The 20,182-nt window shown below is 31.3% G+C and overlaps 1 protein-coding gene across 1 annotated transcript in view; it reads left to right on the forward strand.

Moving 5' to 3' along the window:
• Window positions 1-19,812, forward strand: part of LOC111711855 (uncharacterized) — a 26,562-nt gene extending 6,750 nt beyond the window's left edge. The window contains exons 3-19 of the mRNA XM_023486316.1: window positions 1,677-1,776; window positions 2,714-2,818; window positions 3,116-3,237; window positions 6,622-6,989; window positions 9,611-9,681; window positions 10,624-10,667; window positions 10,961-11,018; window positions 12,221-12,422; window positions 13,285-13,353; window positions 13,606-13,684; window positions 14,308-14,368; window positions 14,944-15,020; window positions 15,100-15,169; window positions 15,279-15,452; window positions 16,300-16,374; window positions 17,525-17,598; window positions 18,568-19,812. Of these exons, the coding sequence (XP_023342084.1) occupies window positions 1,678-1,776; window positions 2,714-2,818; window positions 3,116-3,237; window positions 6,622-6,989; window positions 9,611-9,681; window positions 10,624-10,667; window positions 10,961-11,018; window positions 12,221-12,422; window positions 13,285-13,353; window positions 13,606-13,684; window positions 14,308-14,368; window positions 14,944-15,020; window positions 15,100-15,169; window positions 15,279-15,452; window positions 16,300-16,374; window positions 17,525-17,598; window positions 18,568-18,682 (1,863 nt within the window). The 5' untranslated portion in view covers window position 1,677 and the 3' untranslated portion in view covers window positions 18,683-19,812. The remainder of the gene's footprint in view (window positions 1-1,676; window positions 1,777-2,713; window positions 2,819-3,115; window positions 3,238-6,621; window positions 6,990-9,610; window positions 9,682-10,623; window positions 10,668-10,960; window positions 11,019-12,220; window positions 12,423-13,284; window positions 13,354-13,605; window positions 13,685-14,307; window positions 14,369-14,943; window positions 15,021-15,099; window positions 15,170-15,278; window positions 15,453-16,299; window positions 16,375-17,524; window positions 17,599-18,567) is intronic.
• The last annotated feature ends 370 nt before the right edge of the window (window positions 19,813-20,182 follow it).

A 20,182-nucleotide genomic window follows, 5' to 3' on the forward strand; every position in this document is an offset into this window, starting at 1 on the left:
CATTCAAGGTTAGACTTCCTATTATATATATATATATATATTCATCAGAGGCGCAACTAGGATCTTTTCTGAAGGGGGGGGGGAATTTTGTTTGGTGTAAATTTTTGTGTTTTTAAATATAAATCTTTAAATTTCGAATTTCTTTGAAAAACATCGTGTATTTTTAACCAGTTGCTGAAGTGTTTTGCCCTACAAATTCCCCCAAGACATTTACATTTTTAATGTCTTGATTTTTATTCTCTCTGTACATTGGAATGATGCAAAAAAAGAATGTAAAGTTTTGTTCATGGACATGACACAAGGCAATGTCGACAGTTGCTTAAGTCTTGTACTTTATATTGAAACGACTTGATTAAAATATAAACTCAAATTAGATTGATTTTTGATTTTTAGTTTTTGCAGAATTATTAATCGAATTGTAAAAAAACTAAATTAAACCAATTATGCATAAAATACTAATAGAAATACACATTGAATCCAATTTTAATAAAGCTATGAATATTTAATTTTACAGAAGAAAACTAAAAATGAATTTAAAATTCCATTATTCCATATTAACTAATAATAATCTATTCTCACAATACTAGAACAATCTACAGTTCATAAACAGAACAATTACTAGAACAATCTGCAGTATGGTAAATAGAACAATCTACAGTACATAAATAGAACAATCTACAGTACATTACTAGAACAATCTACAGTACATAAAAAGAACAATCTACAGTACATAAATAGAACAATCTACAGTACATTACTAGATCAATCTACATTACATAAATAGAACAATCTACAGTACATAAATAGAACAATCTACAGTATATTACTAGAACAATCTACAGTACATTACTTGAACAATGTACCGTACATTGCTAGAACTATACCGTACATTACTAGAACAACAGAACAAAGAACACATTCCTATGACTGAGTTAATCTGAACCGCATATGACTAGAACATAATAATCTGAACCGCAGATGACTAGATTATAATAATCTGAACCGCACATGACTAGGACAATATAATCTGAACCGCACATGACTAGGACAGTTTAATCTGAACCGCATATGACTCGGACAGAATAATCTGAACCGCAAATGACTAGGATAGAATAATCTGGACCGCACATGACTAGGATAGAATAATCTGAACCGCACATGACTAGGATAGAATAATCTGAACCGCACATGACTAGGATAGAATAATCAGAACCGCACATGACTAGGATAAAATAATCTGAACCGCACATGACTAGGATAGAATAATCTGAACCGCACATGACTCGGACAGAATAATCTGAACCGCAAATGACTAGGATAGAGTATTCTGGACCGCACATGAATATGATTGAATAATCTGAACCGCGCATGACTAGGATAAAATAATCTGAACCGCACATGACTAGGATAGAATAATCTGAACCGCACAGGACTAGGACAGAATAATCTGAACCGCACATGACTAGGATAGAATAATCTGAACCGCACATGACTAGGACAAAATGATCTGAACCGCACATGACTAGAACAGAATAATCTGAACAGCACATGACTAGAACAGAACAATCTGAACCGCACATGACTAGGATGAAATAATCTGAACCGAACATGACTAGGACAGTATAATCTGAACCGAACATGACTAGGACGGTATAATCTGAACCGCACATGACTAGGATGGCAGCTGTTGCCTCAGCAACTACTGGTATAGAGGCAACCTCTACCAACAACAATGATTCAGCAGAAAACAACAACAACAGCAACAGCTGCGGGAAGGTAAGCGTTGACATTTAATTAATTCGGAAGGAAAAGGAAAGGAAATAATGAAAAGTGAAGAGAAAGGAAAAAGAGAATAAATGGAAATTATTATGTTAAATATAATGGGAAATTATAATGTGAAACTAAAGAGAATAAGGGGGAAATTATGATGTTAAATAAAAGAGAATAAGGGGGAAATTATAATGTTAAATAAAAGAGAATATGGGGGAAATTATGATGTTAAATAAAAGAGAATAAGGGGGAAATTATAATGTGAAATTAAAGAGAATAAGGGGGAAATTATGATGTTAAATAAAAGAGAATAAGGGGGAAATTTTAATGTGAAATTAAAGAGAATATGGGGGAAATCATAATGTTAAATAAAAGAGAATAAGGGGGAAATTATAATGTTAAATAAAAGAGATTATGGGGGAAATTATAATGTTAAACAAAAGAGAATATGGGGGAAATTATGATATTAAACAAAAGAGAATATGGGGGAAATTATGATATTAAACAAAAGAGAATATGGAAAAAATTATCATGTTAATTATAAGAGAAACAATAACTGATACAGGTAAACATAAAGAAATAGAAATGAGAGATAAAAAGGAAAAACAGAATGAAGAAAAAAATACGAAAAAATAAAAAGGAAGGAAAGAAAAAAATCAGTGCATCAAAAAAGAAAAGAAAGCAAACTAAAGGAGAAAACGAAGGAGAAAAGAAGCAAAGGAGAGGGAAAAAGTAAAAATTAGAAAAGATTAGAAATTATACGAAGTTTTATTGCTATAACAGGTGAAGAAGTGAGAATGGGGGGGGGTTGAGAAAAGAGAACTTAAAAAGGGAGAGAGAAAAAACAAATCATGGAAGAGTTGGTGACGAAAGAAACAGGAGAAAACAAAAAAGATAAAAACTAAGAAACCAACGTCCCCTTTAACTGTTTACTTAATTGCAGGGTAAGGAGATCAAGCTGCCCCCCGTCTCAACTATATCCAACAATTCCTTTCTCTGGGATCCAGATGTGGACGGGGATATGGTTAATATGCCCCTAGCACCACAGGTGCTGATTAAATTATAATAATAATAATAGTTTAAATACAAAATTATGATAAATTAATAAAAAAATAAAAAGATAAAAACACTTTAAAAATTAAAACAACACCTCAGTGAATTTGATGTTCCTTCAAAGCAAATAGTTTTACTCGTAGCTTATCAAGTCATTATTAAGTGAAATGAGTCTGTTGACACTGCACAACACCTATGTCTCATGTTTATTACACTATTTTAAATCATAAATAGAGTCTAAAAGTCGTTTTCCTATTCCAGAGTTTTATACTATAACAAAACCCATGTTTAGCTTGTGACCGAGGTTGACCCTAACGACCTGACCGACCTGTCTGAGCTGGTGGGACCTGAGTTGGCCACACTGGTCAGTCCGAACTCAGACTCTTCAGAATCCAGCATGTCCCATGACATGAGGAAACTTGTTAAAAACAATAATTTGTCCCCAGGATATATTATCGGATTGTAAACTCTATCAAATCTCGGATTTTTCTATTGCAAAAGTTTCCTGTCGTAGATTTTTTTATTGATATATATAAATAGATTCAAACAGCCATAAAGAAAAGATTTAGGGGCGTCGGCAGAACGCCATAACTTTGATTTAGTCAGAGTAGCGTGTTGAAAAATCCGATTTTAAGAGTTTTCAATGAAGCGGGTTTTCGGTCGAAATTCTTAACTACAACATAAAATTTAAACAACTTAGAGACTTCTCTCAAAAAGAATTCTTAAGCGGCCAAGCGTTATTTGACATAAATAAGAGGTTTATGGAATAAACTCATTTAGGCTGACCCCCTCCCCCATAATACCCAACTGTGGAAGGGTGGGGAGGGGGGGGGGGGTCTCTTTTAAATTTAAGTTAAAATGTTTATACCCAGAGCTTCAAAAAAGTGAGTTTATGAGGTAAAATCAAAGGCCAAGGCGTCGCGACACTTTAAAGTCGAGGCTGACTAAACATTTAATGAACTTTCAGAGTTGTTTATCTCAGTGAGTGGTGGAGGGAAGGTTGTAGGGAGGGGAGGGAGGGGAGGAGGGTAAGGTGCGTGAAAAGAACATTAAATTGTATCGAAATAGAATAGAAGAGAGCTGACAGTAGACATCACCTTCAAAACCATAGTTCAAGGACATACATAGACATATCTATAGACATATATATAGTCATATATAGACATATATATAGTCATATATATAGACATATATATAGTCATATATAGTCATATATATATAGACTGTAAACTTTAGACTTTATACTGTATACTGTATACTGTATACTGCATATTGTATACTGTATACTGTATACTGCATATTGTATACTGTATACTGTATACTGCATATTGTATACTGTATACTGTAGACTGCATATTGTATACTGTATACTGTAGACTGTAGACTGTAGACTGTAGACTGTATACTGTAGACTGTATACTGTATACTGCATATTGTATACTGTATACTGTATACTGCATATTGTATACTGTATAATTTTTTAATAACTTTAAAACGGCTGACATTAAAAGCTAAAACTTCTTCACTTTTTCAACTTGTGAACAATTTTTGCAAAACCTTTATTTTGATGCAAAGGGAAGAGTGGTCAAACGGCGGGTCGGTGTATCAAAAAAATCAGAAATGGTAAATAACTTTTGTATCAATAAAGCTGCAGGGCTAAAATTTATAAATTTAAAAGGCCTTGAAAATGGATTTAATAACATGTGTCACATCTTAATATTTGTCAAAAGTAAAAATATTTATTTTTCAATTTTTTTCCGACGTACTTTTTGGACTTTTTTAAAATCCTCCATTGCACCCTAAAGATAGATTTTTAATGAGCAGGCCTTGAAAAGTTGGACTAGGGACATGTATCACACTCCCCATATCTCAAGTCTATATTAGACAAAAAATGTCCCAATGGGGTTAGGGTTAAGGATAGTTTGTACAAAATAATGACGTTTAATCAATTATCTCCACAAACAGATTTTTACAGATCAAATACGATATGAAATATTGAGAAAATATCTTAATCTGTGGAATATTGATATAATAATCACAATATTTGATTAATTAACGTTTTCTCAATTTGGAAGAATCAGAAGGACTAAATATGAAGAAAAGGACGGATCAGGAGAACTGAATAGGGAGAATAGGACGGATTAGGAGGACACTAATAGGGAGAAAAGGACGAATCAGGAGGACTAATAGTTAGAAAAAGACGAATCAGGAGGACTAAATAGGGAGAAAAGGACGAATCAGTAGGACTAGATAGGGAGAAAAGGACGAATCAGGAGGACACTAATAGGGAGAAAAGGACGAATCAGGAGGACACTCATAGGAAGAAAAGGACGGATCAGGAGGACACTAATAGGAAGAAAAGGACGGATCAGGAGGACACTAATAGGAAGAAAAGGACCGATCAGGAGGACACTTATAGGGAGAAAGACACGGATCAGGAGGACCGAATAGGGAGAATAGGACGGATCATGAGGACACTTATTTTGAGAAAGGGACGGATCAGGAGCACTGAATAGAGAGAGTAGGACGGATCAGGAGAACTGGAAATAATGTTCATCACCAAAATGTTAACTAACTGCGTATTATATATTAGCAAAATATTTACTTTCATATTTTATAATTTCTCACAATAGTAGAGTCAAACTTGACCTTGCAGCTAAGACCTTGAAAGAAACCAGATTTCAGATGATCCATCTATCTAGTTGTTTAGCTATCTATCTATATATTTATCTATTTATCTATCTATCTAGCTGTCTATTTATCTATCTATCTATCTTTCTATCTAGCTGTCTAGCTGTCTATCTACCTATCTATCTATCTATCTATCTATCTATATATCTATCTATCTATCTATCTATCTATCTATCTATCTATCCATTTATCTATCTATCTATTTATCTATCTAGCTGTCTATCTATCTATCTATCTATCTATCTATCTATCTGTCTTTCTATCTATTTATCTATCTATCTATCTATCTATCTATCTAGCTGTCTATCTATCTATCTATCCATCTATCTAGCTGTCTATCATTAATCTATCTATCTATCTATATGTCTTTCTATCTATCTATCTATCCATTTATCTAGCTGTTTATTTATCTATTTATCTAACTATCTATATATCTATCTATCTAGCTGTCTATCTATCTATACATATATCCATGTATCTATTAATCTTTCTATCTATCTATCTATCTATACATATATCCATGTATCTATTAATCTTTCTATCTATCTATCTATCTATCCATCTATCAAGCTGTTTATCTATATAACTATTAATCTATCTATCCACCTATTTATCCATCTATATATCTATCTACCTATCTATCTATCTAACTATCTATCTATCTATCTATTTTTCTATCTATCTATCTAGCTGTTTATCTATCTATCTATATATCTATGTATCTATTAATCTTTCTTTCTATCTATCTATCTATCTATCTATCTATCTATCTATCTATCTATCTATCTATCTAACTATCTATCTATCTATCCATCTATATATCTATCTATCTCTCTATCTATCTATCTATCCATCTATCTAGCTGTCTAACTATTCTATCTATATTATCTGTATATCTTAAACATTGTGTAGTAGAAGTATAAACACGAGACGACCGCAAAGTCTATATTTTGATATAATTCATATTGACTAAATCATAACAAACTTGATTTGACAAAGAAAGCGGGATTCAACAAACTAAAGAAACTTTTTATTTTATTTGGAACAGACAACTTTTTGAAAAATAAAATGGATGATGATTAGATTTTCAACAAGTTTTGCTCCCAGAGATTTGAACGGGTCTGAACTATTTACAACCGGTTTTAGTTTGGAATTAGACCGGTTTCTGGGCGAATACAGCGGAGAACAACAACAACAAACATTCAAGAAAGTTATAATTGCCCGCAAAGCCGGGACACAAACAACTCCAGAAAACAACAACAATCTGCGGAATACAGAGTTTGGTTTGGTTGGAACACTGGGGTTCAATGAGAACATTTCCAAGGCATTATTATTGCAACACAGAGAGTTTCGAGAAGGCATTAATCACTCAAATGGTGGCATTCACTCTCCACTCTCCACTCACTCAAATCACAGTATAATAAACTCGAAGCAGGAATCTGTTACACTCAGTGTAATGCGAGACAGATGTAGAGGTAAACATTTTAAAAGATAAAATAAAAGGGCCCTATAGACGTAATTTTTGTATCACATGTTTTACATTTATTATGGTTCACTTCATGCATAGTGTACAGGGTGTCCCACAAAGCATGACAGTAGCAAGAGGAATGGAAGGTCGTCTTTGATCTTTGAAGTAATTGGCGGCATTTATTCTTAAACCTAAGTTTAAAAGTCAAATTCAAATACCCCTAGTCTTGATATTTCCAAAATGTGGTCTGTCTTTTATGTGCTTTCAATATTACCAGAGATATGAAGAACGAAATTCTTAACATCTTCTGTAATATTGACAGCACAGAAAAGGCAGACCACATTTTGGAAATGCCAGTACTAGGAGGATTGTGTGGTTATTGTTTCAAGAATCATACATGTAAAATTAGGCTGACGAATGAATGTCACAAATTAATTCAAAATTCAAAGACGACTCTCAAGTCGTCTTGCCATTGTCATGTTTCGTTGGACACCCTGTATATTCCGGCACTCAATCTATAGTTAGGAAAAAAGGATATCTCCGTCACTCTTGATCGTACATGTGAGATGCCACTCTGCAAGGTCAATTGAAATTACTTCTACGGTCCCTTAATTGCTTTTTTTTTGATGTTCAGATTCTGTGAATGAAAATTGATTTGTTGATCTTTAAAATAACATTTCTTCAATCATAATCGATTTAATAATAATAAATAAATTTTACTTTATCACTTTACTTTCGAAAAACATACTTTTATTATAATTTATGAATTGATGTTTTATTATCTAAATTTTTTTCACATTTTGAAAAATTGATTCAAATAATCGTTTTCGGTTAAACTGTCAATTTTTCTTTAAAGTTAGCCATTTTTTTAAACGTTTTAATCTCTGTCATTATAAATTTTGCTAAAATACGAAATTATAAATTGATAATTTTAATGATAGTTTAATACTCTGTAAACTTAAGACCGAGGATTTTACTAGATTTCAAGGTTAGGGCTGAACATAGTAGCCCTGTAAACCAGGCCTTCACAGATAGTCAGAATACACTAACAACCTAGCGGGGGGGGGGGGGGGTGCAAGCCAAACGACTGGAACCAAATTAGCTTATATTTTTTGGGAACCCATGGGGTGACATAGGCTAAACATTTTTTGAATTTTCACGGGCAAGCGCGGGCAAACGTTGTGCTTTACTTTGACTTATGAGTCATCTCAAATCAAATCGAATATTTATTGCACGAAGATTTCATATAGTTTAGACAATAAATTGTATATATATGTATATACATATCACAAAAGAATATAATTCCTCATGAGGGGAAACAAATCTTGTTGGTGGTTAAGAACCTGGACAACGTTAAAGGTGGATATAGAAGGAAAAAGCAATAAAAAAGATTAAAAGAATAATAAAGAATTGTAATAAACCAGAAAATGGAAAATAAAAAAAAAAATAAAAAAGTTGTAAAGCAAATTATTTCATATTGAAGTTGGTGGGGGGAGGGGGGTTGTTTAAAACTAACACATTTAATTATGCAGGTGGGGAGGAAGGGGGTGGGGGTGATGGCTTGATAATGGCAGAATTGAATACCATGACGTGTAAACCTTACCCTTGATTTATCCTTCACACTTTATACATTTAATTCAAATTATATATAAACGCCATTTTGTTGGAAAAATCAAATATTTTCAAATATTTATTATTATTATTATTGAAGGTTATTCATTAGTTTCATTAATTAGGATGAATAGCATAAAAGAATTATATCTTTTAAGATAAATGATTTTACACTGGGATTCATAAAACTGTAGCCTAAGAAAACAATATTTAAGCAAAAGCATGAAAATCAACCTAACTAGAGAAATCGGTCTGTGTTTATGTACACGTTGTACAATTGTTTTTTGAGTCTAACACTCTTCTTCACGTTCCACATTTTTATGGATCTTACAGTATTTGTTTAGATAAATTAATGAAAAATTGTGAAGTAATTTAATTCTAATAAATATTTCGATAAGTTAATAAAAAGATGTGGAATAACTAAATAATAAGATATATTAGATAAATTAATAAAATATATGAAGTAATTAGATAATAATATATAGATACAAGCTTGGGAACCCAGTGCTGCCCCGGTTACTAAAAGTTACACCGCCGTTTACCCGCACTTGAACGATTTTACCGGGAAACTAAATTTTCGCTATTAAAGTCGACCCACTCAACATAGAATCCCCAACCAAAATTTGAGACAAATCAGTCCAGGGGTTCCTGAGTGATGATCGGACAAACAAACAAACAGCCACCCAGACAGACAAACAGAGATTACAACTTTATATATATATTTAGATAAATTAATAAAAAGAGTAACTTAACAATAACTAACTGAAGTGCCCGGCGTTGCCCGTGGAATTTAAAGAAATCGAATTTTTAAAAAAATCGATTTTTGAAAAATAAATTAAGATTTCAAAAAAAACTAATTTTTTTAAGCATATATATACTATCCCTGGGGTACACAAGGGTTTTTCTTAAAACATGTCAGCCAATTCGGCCCAGCTGTTTCGCCAGCTTTAGCTAACACATATGTGAATATATGTAGAAATATAAGCGAAGGGCTTTTTTATACAGATATATATTTAGATAAATTAATGAAAAGATGTGGAGTAACTAAAACGATTTCCCCTCCGACCATTAAACTAGAACCTTTAGAGGTAATCATTTATTATTTTTTCATATTATTTTTTATTATTATGTTGCATTAAACATTTTTAATTTTTATGTTACATTAAACATTTTTTATTATTATGTTACATTAAAATCTTTTTTTCAAAGCATTCGGTAAATTAAAAAGTATCCAAAATGCTTAGCAATAAACAAATGATATAATCGACAAACATTTTTAAGATATAACTATAAAAATTACAGATTGAATTGTATTCTTATTAAAAAAAAGAACGAAGACAGTAATCATTCTTCTGTTTATTAGTTCTCACTGTATTTTTCTTATTGTTGTAGGATCCCAACCAACCAATATTCTTGTTGTAGGATCCCAACCAACCAATATTCTTGTTGTAGGATCCCAACAAACCAATACTCTTGTTGTAGGATCCCAACCAACCAATACTCTTGTTGTAGGAGCCCAACCAATCAATATTCTTGTTGGAGGATCCCAACCAATCAATATTCTTGTTGTAGGATCCCAACCAACCAATATTCTTGTTGTAGGAGCCCAACCAATCAATATTCTTAACTTGTTGTAGGATCCCAACCAAATAATATTCTTGTTGTAGGATCCCAACCAACCAATATTCTTATTGTGGGAACCCAACCAACCAATATTCTTGTTGTAGGGTCCCAACCAACCAATATTCTTGTTGTAGGATCCCAACCAAACAATATTCTTGTTGCAGGATCCCAAACCAATTAATATTATTGTTGTAGGATCCCAACCAATCAAAATTGTTGCTGTAGGATTCCAACCAATATTTTTTTGTAGGATCCCAACAAACTAATATTCTTGTTGTAGGATCCCAACCAATCAAAATTCTTGTTGTTGTATCCCAACAAACCAATATTCTTATTGTTGTAGGATCCCAACCAATAAATAGTCAATCTTGTTGTAGGATCCCAACCAATCAATATTCTTGTTGTAGGATCCCAACCAATCCCAGCAACCCGATTCAAGCAGTGATATCAGGCAACATAATCATTTACCTTTTTTATTCATTTTTTGCTTGTTTGAAAAATGCTAAATCTACTAAACTGGATTTTCCTATATTCGTGTTATTCCTGATTAGATTGAATAAATGTTTCTCTAAACATTTTTATTTTCTAATTTAGAATAACCCCGAAAAATAATTCAATATATCAAATCAAATCAAAAAATAATTCATAAATAAAGATAATTTATTTACTTTTAATAAAACTGTTTACTTTCTACTAAAATTATTTTGGATATTGATAGAAGTATTTGATTGTGTTCTTGTGTAGAAACAAGAACAAGATAAAGCAGGAAACCTTCGTGAAACAAGAACCTTGGGATGTAGAGGTAAACTTAGAATAATTAATTAAAAAATTCCTGAAAAAGTTTCCTCCATCTAAATTCAAAGTAACCCTCCATTTAAATGCAAATTTTTCCTATATCTAAATTTTAAGTTTCCCGTTATCTAAATTTAAAGCTTCCCACCATCTAAATTCAAAGCTTCCCGCCATCTAAATTTTTCCTCCATCTAAATTCAAAGTTTTCCTCCATCTAAATTCAAAGCTTCCCGCCATCTTAATTCAAAGTTTTTCTCCATCTAAATTCAAAGTTTCCCGCCATCTAAATTTAAAGCTTCCCGCCATCTAAATTTAAAATTTCCCTCTATCTAAATTCAAATTTTTCTTCCATCTTAATCTAAAGTTTCCCTCCATCTAAATTCAAAGTTTTCCTCCCATCTAAATTCAAATTTTTCCCTAATCTAAATTTAAAGTTTTCCTCCCATCTAAATTCAAAGTTTCCTCCCATCTAAATTCAAAGTTTCCTCCATCTAAATTCAAAGTTTCCTCCCATCTAAATTCAAAGTTTCCTCCCATCTTAATTCAAATTTTTCCCCCATCTAAATTCAAAGTTTCCCGCTATCTAAATTCAAAGTTTTTCTCCATCTAAATTCAAAGTTTCCTCCATCTAAATTCAAAGTTTCCTCCATCTAAATTCAAAGTTTCCTCCATCTAAATTCAAAGTTTTTCTCCATCTAAATTCAAAGTTTTTCTACATCTAAATTCAAAGTTTTTCTCCACCTGAATTCAAATTTTTCCTCCATCTAAATTTCAAGTCCGCTTCCATCTAAATTCAAAATGACCCTTCATGTATAGATAGCAAATCTATTTACAAAAAACTTAAAGAGTCATGCGACAGAATTTCAAGTTAATTACGATAGGAGCATGCCTGGTACGTGGTACCCAGAAAACTTTCGTAAAAAAACCGTAAATTATTTAAATCTGAAATTTACAATTAATATAAGAGTGCAGTTTGCAGAAACAAATAGAGAAATTCTCGTAGAATTTAACCCTTTTCATATGAAAAAAGGCAATATTTTTCTTACTGTTTCTCAGATAATTGTTTCAAGGATACCGTTGTGAATTTAACATACCCTTCGTTAATTAAGAAAACACTTGAAATTAAGGATGCCATTTTGATCAAAAAAATCCACGTTTGGCTTTCGAGCAAAATCTGCGAGTTTTTTCTAAACCTTGAAAATTTATTTGTAGGTGAAGGGGGAACCATCATCCTCTAGCAACCATATTGTCCTCCAGAGGTTGAAGAGGGCGGGGGAGGAGGAGGGTGTCCTCCAGAGGTTGAAGAGGTTGGGTGAGGATGATCGAAGTAAGAAAGTAGAAGAAGAAGAAGAAGAAGAAGAAGAGGAATTGCCAAGTATTGGAGAGGAAGATATTGATAATGTTATCGGATCTTGTAAGTCTAATATTTCTAATTCATAATTACAAAACTAATTTTATTGATCAGACTATTGGGAAATAGACAGAAGGAAGGAGAAGGTCAAATTAATGAGATATTTCTGGTATCTTCTAGCATAGTATCTTCTAGAATTAGTAAAGCAAATATAACCGGTTACAAACTAGAAATTCAAAACATGGCTCTTCTTCTCAATAGCTCCTCAAATCAAGGAATTATAATTGAAAATTGAAAATATATCAATATATCCAATTGACGTGTGATGAATTACAGATTATGTTAAGCGACTATTTAACCAAAATTAGCCTTTGATTATTCTGGTGTTCCTGTAAACTTTTGAAATAGAAAGCAAATCCTTTTTTTAATGAACGCATTTAAAAAAATCTTTCTTACATTTTGATATTTTTTGTGACACATTTTTCCCCAGTGGAATATATTTATTTTCTAGCTGAGTATATTCATTTTCTGAAATGCACTAAAATACATTTGTTTCCAGTGCATATGGGATATATGTATTTCTATTGGATTATAAATATTTAAAGTGGAATATATCTATTCTTAGTGGATTATATCCATTTCTAGTGGAATATATCTATCTCTAGTAGAATATATCTATTTCTAGTGGAATATATCTATTTCTAGTGGAATATATCTATCTCTAGTAGAATTTATCTATTTCTAGTGGAATATATCTATTTCTAGAGGAATAGATCTATTTCTAGTGGAATATATCAATTTCTAGTGGAATATATCTATTTCTAGTGGAATATATCTTTTTGTAGTGGAATATATCTATTTCTAGTGGAATTTCTCTATTTCTAGTGGAATATATCTTTTTATAGTGGAATATATCTATTTCCAGTGGAATATATCGGAAGTCAGATGATAAGAAGTGATGAAGGGAAAACTGTTGCTCAATGGATGATTTCAGGTTTAGTTGATTTCTGAAATTTTGAAAATTTATTCTTTTCTTAAAATTAAAAAACGCTGTTCTTTTTTTTGTTTCAGTTAAACAAATTTTTAAGAAATAGACAGGGTCGATTTTTTTAGAATTTTTAGTGATAACAATTTTTTGAGGGAGTATTTATTATTATTTCTGGATTTGAGGGAGTATTTATTATTATTTCTGGTTTTGAGGGAGTATTTATTATTATTTCTGGTTTTGAATAAATTGTCTGTTTAGGTAAATCCTCTCCTTCCTCCACTGGTAAACCTGGAGATATCGACGCTATCTCTTCTTCTCAGAGCTCAGACGATAACAGGTAAAGTTAATCCATTCATTAATCCGTTTGTTTACAGTAGAACGGATTAAGTTAATTTCGTTTGGATATCTAACAATTAGAAACCTGACAGCAGGTGATGTACATTTCGTTGGGTCGTTTTTGGATAGTTTTTGGATCGTTTTTGGATCGTTTTTTGTCAATATTTTCTTTCTTTTTGAATCGGTTTCAAAATTGTTGAATCTAAAATTATGAATATTTTTCCAAATTTTGACTTGAACAGGAAATATAGGCCCAAACCACCCAAAAACTATTCGAAATCGAACGTGTTTTAACGATCGTTATTGGATAGTTTTCCATTTAAAAAAAAGCACACCATTACTTCTGTTTAACAATACTACACAATACGAGATTGTAAAAATACCATTCAGTTATTGTTTTACAGATTTAGCATATAATCTGCTTGAATTAAAAGTTTAGGCGTTGAAATTAGCGATTATTTAAAAGTTTCGTCCTCTGTGTTGAATAAATAATTTATTGATTCATCCAAACTTTTCTCATCCGTCAATTATATTTATGCTTTGGTAATTATTCCATTAAATTTGCACTTTTAGTTAATATAAAAATTAAATTAATCTATTTTATTAATTATAAATTAAATTCAGGGTTCGGAGTTTAGGAGTGACTGGTCCTGATTCTCCAGGAGTATTCTCACACTTTTACCAGGTATAGGAGGTACCTGGATACAGGATTGAGGGTTTAGGATACTGGGTTCAGGATACAGGGTTCAGGATACAGGGTTCAGGATACAGAATTAAGGATACTAGGTTCATGATCATGGTTCACGATACAGGGTTCGGGGTACAAGGTTTAGGGTACAGTGTTTAGGGTACAGGGTAATGGGTACAGGGTTCATGATAAATGGTTCTGGATACAGTGTTCATTAAATAGGGTTTAGGATACAGTTTCAGTATTCAAGATTAGGATACAGGATACAGGATTCAGGATTCAGACAGTTTAAAATACAACATTCAGTTTTCATCACAGAGTATACAAACTGAAGATTTCAGCGTTTATGGCTAAGGAAGGATAGATAAATAATAACTATAATATCTAAAATACAATTTTCAGGTTCTCAAGGATATAATTTTTAATTAAATTTTGTCCTCCTAAAAATTCAAAAGCAAAATAATTGTCAAATATAATTAGAAGAATCCCAAAGAATTGATTGATTTAATTGATTGATTTAATTGATTGATTTAATTGATTGATTTAATTGATTGATTAAATGCTTGATTTAGACCGGACAGAGTAGACAACAGAATTATTCCTTGATGTACAATTATTCTCATCAGTATCGAGAGCACAATAACACCAGGCAACAAATATAAATTAACATCCGTTCACATTTTTTGACATTTTTTAGAATTTATAAAATTACTTTTTACTTATTACAGTCTGCCTTCACTTCTCTCTTCGTTTAACTCTTCAGGGGTTAATATTGGTCACGTTCAACATAATTCACAGGTTTGTAATAATAATCATAATAATAATAATAGTAATAATAATAATAATAATAATAATAATAATAATAATAAAGATAATAATACCAAAAACTAATAATAATGATACCAAGACGGAGTATACTGGAAGTAGTCCCGGATATCCTGGGTTTCCAAGTTCCCTGAAGCTGGGGAAACGGAAGAAGCCCCGGCCTCCTAAAATTGGTCCTGATGGTATACCCTGTAAGAGAAAGAGTAGAGAAGGAACAACGACATATCTTTGGGAGTTTCTGCTAAAGCTTCTTCAGGTAAACAATAAATCAATCAATCAATTGTATTTAGAAAGCACAAAATTTACGTAAGTTTCAACGATCAAAAACTGCAATGATCGGGTTAATTTTGAAGTGGTGCCAGGCCAAGGCCCTTGTCTAACATTTCCTCTCCTTTCATGCTGTTTTCCTTGAAGTATATTTGAAATATCGTACTTTTGTTTCTTCGGCACTGTAGAAACTACTACTAGCGGCTTCTTACAAAAAGTTCCTTCAGGTGGTTTGTATTTTGGTACAGTGATAACCAGAAAACTCTGAAATAGGAAGACGACTTTTAGACTCTAAATATGTAGTCCAATCAGCATAGGACACGGCAATTGTGCAATGTAAAAAGACCCATTTCACTTACTTAGTATTTTATAAGTGTCTAATAAAACTATTTGCTTTGTAACAACAAATACACAGAAGTATTGCTATAAGGTCGTCTTCCTATTTCCGATATTTCTGGTTCAGTGTAGTTTTTGGTTCAGATTTTCTTTCATAGTCAAAATTTAGTTTAAAACAAATTTATTTTAAATTGTTTATTCCGAACATTTAGATTCTAATACCATGTCAAATATTAACCCTGGTAGAAGTTACATTCAAAACAAACAAAAAAGTGCAAAAACTATCCAAAAACGAAGCAAAACACGATCTAAAAGCGATGCAAAAACGATTAAAAAACAACCCTGTCGTAAAGATTGTTTTCGGATCGTTTTTCCAGTTTATTGTTTGGTTAGGTCAAAGATAAGAAGTTTTAATAAAAGCAAACTTTAACATAAAACAGCAATCGTTGAAGTTTTATTGAAGAATACGATCCTAACGATTAAGAACAGTTTATGTTTAGGATAAGGATTGTTGTCCTAAATATATAAAATGGAGTAACAGAGAGAAGGGAATATTTAAGCTTGTGGACAGCAAGGTATGAATTATCTTGCTAAAATTAAAAATACAAGCAAAATAACATTTCAAATAAAATTTTTTTTTATTAAATTTAACTTCTTTCAATTTAAAATTCAGTTTTTACCCCGGGATACTCAAGGGTTCCCTCAACAAAATTCAGCAAATTTGGTTCCGTTTTTTGCACAATTATATATAATCAATAATCAATATATATATATATATATATATATATGTATTTAAGTTTTTAAACTTCACATTTCATTCAAAACAGAATTATACTAAACAAAATGTTTCATGTCTCATGACCATCCTCAGTAGTCAAAATTTTTTGAACAATTACATTTTATATATATATACTAGCTAAAAGGCCCGGTGTTGCCCGTGGAAAAAAAGAGAAAATATTTGAAAAAAACAAATTTTGAGAAAAAATTAAGATTTTTTTGCCTATAAACCCACCCATGAGTCTCCATAAAAAATTTCAGCCCAATCGGTCCAGCCGTTTGGCCGGCTATAGGCAACATGTACATATACTAATGTCTTGTTTTATCATATAGGTATATATATATATCAATCATCTATATTATAAAACAAAACATTATATATTATATATAATAAATATATAAATATTCAAAGAATCAGCTTCAAATTAAAACATTTTAACATATTTCATAATCTCACTTTACATTATGTTTTATGCCTTGCGGCCATCCTCATTAATTAGATTAATTCTATATAAAATTTACATATTATATATTATACCACATTCTTATCGGATTTACTACGTAGCATAATTTTGATTATTACACTTTCTTCCTACGCATAATATATTAATATTAATCTACTGAGGATTAATATATATTAATTCTATATAACATTTTTAATATTTACATATATATATATTAATTTATAACAATTACCAGGTGCTTCATTATTACTACAGAGTTGTAATCCAAAAATAGAACTTTAAAGGGTGTTTTCGAAAATATGAGAATATTGCAGGGTGTTTCAGAAAACATGAATTATTCAGGGTTGTATCAGAAAATTTTAATATAACAGGGTGGGATAAAGGAAAAAAATAAAATAATATAAACATTTTTACGGTAAAATTCATTATAGACGTGGTATAAAGTAATTATCCCTAATGTTAAATTATTATGACTATAATACAGGCTGTGAGTCGGCTCTGGGGTCTGCATAAGAACAAGCCAGACATGAACTATGAAACCATGGGCAGGGCATTGAGGTAATTTGGTTTATCAACAAATAATACGAAGACGACATTTTCCGAAATGTATCAGAGTTCATTGATCTAAAATTAGAAAAATCTTCGGTTTTCAGCACTTTATTAAACGATAAACGATTACAGTTAGCGCAAACTATTGAAATTTTTAATAAAATTAGTATTTTTTTATAAAGAAAGAATTTACAAGAAAAAGATTAAAATTACAAAACTAATATGGATTAGCGAAACTTTACAATTAAAAAAAGTATAAAGAAAACAATAATTCAAAAGGATCTTGAGCTGGGAACTCTTGAATTGTGGAAATCCAGATCAATACTTGATCTGGATCTAATGTTAATCTCCAGATTAGTTTAATCTTTATTCGATGGCACGCATGGTAATCATACCCAGCCAGGGGTTGAAGGGAGCTTTGCTCAGGGGAGAAAAAACTGAAAGTGAGAGATTAAGTATTGGTTTTCAAATTAAAAGTGTCTAATACGGTATAATTCAAGGGATTAAGTATTGATCCTCAAATTAAAAGTGTCTAGTACAGTAGAAATCAAGGGATTAAGTATTGATCCTCAAATTAAAAGTGTCTAGTACAGTAGAAATCAAGGGATTAAGTATTGATCCTCAAATTAAAAGTGTCTACTACAGTAGAAATCAAGGGATTAAGTATTGATCCTCAAATTAAAAGTGTCTACTACAGTAGAAATCGAGGGATTTAGTATTGATCCTCAAATTAAAAGTGTCTAGTACAGTAGAAATCAAGGGATTGATCTTCAAATTAAAAGTGTCCACGGTAGAAATCAAGGGATCGGGATTATGAGTATCTAATGCTAAAGTTCCAAGCTCTGTTTAGCCTGTGTAAGGCACCATATTCTAAGCTTTCGATACGTACTCAGTAATCTGCTGTACACTGATTGAACAAACAGTGGGATTTAGTAGACAATGAATGTCGCCATTTTTAAAATGTTGTTTATGATTCAGGTACTATTACCAGCGAGGTATTCTGGCTAAAGTTGACGGACAACGACTAGTTTATCAGTTTGTTGATGTTCCAAAGATCGGAGAAATTGTTGAGGTTGATTGTAATCAGCTATAGATTCGTAGTCAGCTGTTGAAATCAATATCAGCTGCTAATGGTTATCAGCTACTGATTTTGATCAGCTGCTAATTGTAATCAGCTGTAGATTGTCATCAGCTGCAGATTTTAATCAGCTGTAATCAACTACTGATTGTGATCAGTTGCTGATATTGATCAGATGCTGATTATGATCAGCTGAAGGTTTTAAAAAGCTAAAATTGTAATAATCAGCCAGGGCCGCACTGATCAGCTCTAAAATCAGCTTTAAATTAATTACACGTTGAAAAATCAATCAGAGCTGTTTTCAAAGAAATTTCATTCTTTAACATTCTTGTTGTACAATGTATGTTGTTATTGTACATTCATTGTCAAAACATACCAATTTACGTAACAAGAAAGGCCAAGTAAAATGAACCTGTTTTTATACAATTTTATACAAATATTTCTATTTCAATATACATTCCCGGTGAATCGTTTTTTTTGGCGCAAGCAGCAACAAGAAAACTTTTTTTTATATTTTAATTTTTATTGAATTTTGTTTATTTTGCTAATTCAGAAATTTAGATAATCTTGCTATTTTTACGAAATCAGCAAGGGACACCTTCTTGAGCTGAGGTTGATTCCGAATTTGAGTCACATTTAGATTTAGTCAGTTATACATACACTTGTTATCTTATACACAGAATTGTAAACACAAAAATTTATTTTTATTTAATGAAGTTTTAGAAAGAATAACTTTCACATCACATTTGTACGGCATTAAGTATTTTATAGCGTAGACAGTCGACGCCATGATGATTTTGAAATATTCGATTTGGAACTTTTTTCCAACACAACTTGAATCATTTTGATTTAACGAGTTTTTAATCTGATTTTACCGTTCATGTTTTTCTTTTTAACTCAGTCATTTTTTAAATTATAATGAGGGCATTATACAGAGGATAAATTACTAGACTGACTGCGGTTTCATAAAAAGCCAAAAAACCAACAAACCTATATTTAAATTCTTAACTTAGCTTGCTTTTTTACAGTGTTAACTGAAAATCTTTAGAAAGTCCTCTTTGCTTTGCTTGTAGAAATCGATACTTTTTCACTTTTGTTATTGTTATTGTTGTTTTATGATTAAATGCTTATTTTTATATAATTTGGAAGAATTTTTAAATAAGCATTTCACATGTTTTATATTGTGTTAAAAATCATCTATTTATTTATTTATATATTTATTAATAAAATCTTTAGTTTAATTTTTAAATCTTTTAAATCTTTTTTTTTCTGCAACTGGATTTCCAGTGCACTCGTGACCTTTTGTATTTTTAATTCTAGTATTGCTCGCGACCCAGCAGCCATTTTTTCTTATCAAAAGACAGTTTATTGATTTTGAAGATTTTTCATTTTTTTTGGTGGATTTCAAATTTTTTTAAAAGTTGAACTCTTTAGAGACTTACAATAACATACCGTCTTTGTACCAAAAAAAAATTAGAAAATTTAGACATTTTGTGATTTATAAGATAATCTTAA

The sequence above is a fragment of the Eurytemora carolleeae genome, unplaced genomic scaffold, assembly GCF_000591075.1.
Source record: "Eurytemora carolleeae unplaced genomic scaffold, Eaff_2.0 scaffold1193, whole genome shotgun sequence".
Classification (NCBI taxonomy): Eukaryota; Metazoa; Arthropoda; class Copepoda; order Calanoida; family Temoridae; genus Eurytemora; species Eurytemora carolleeae.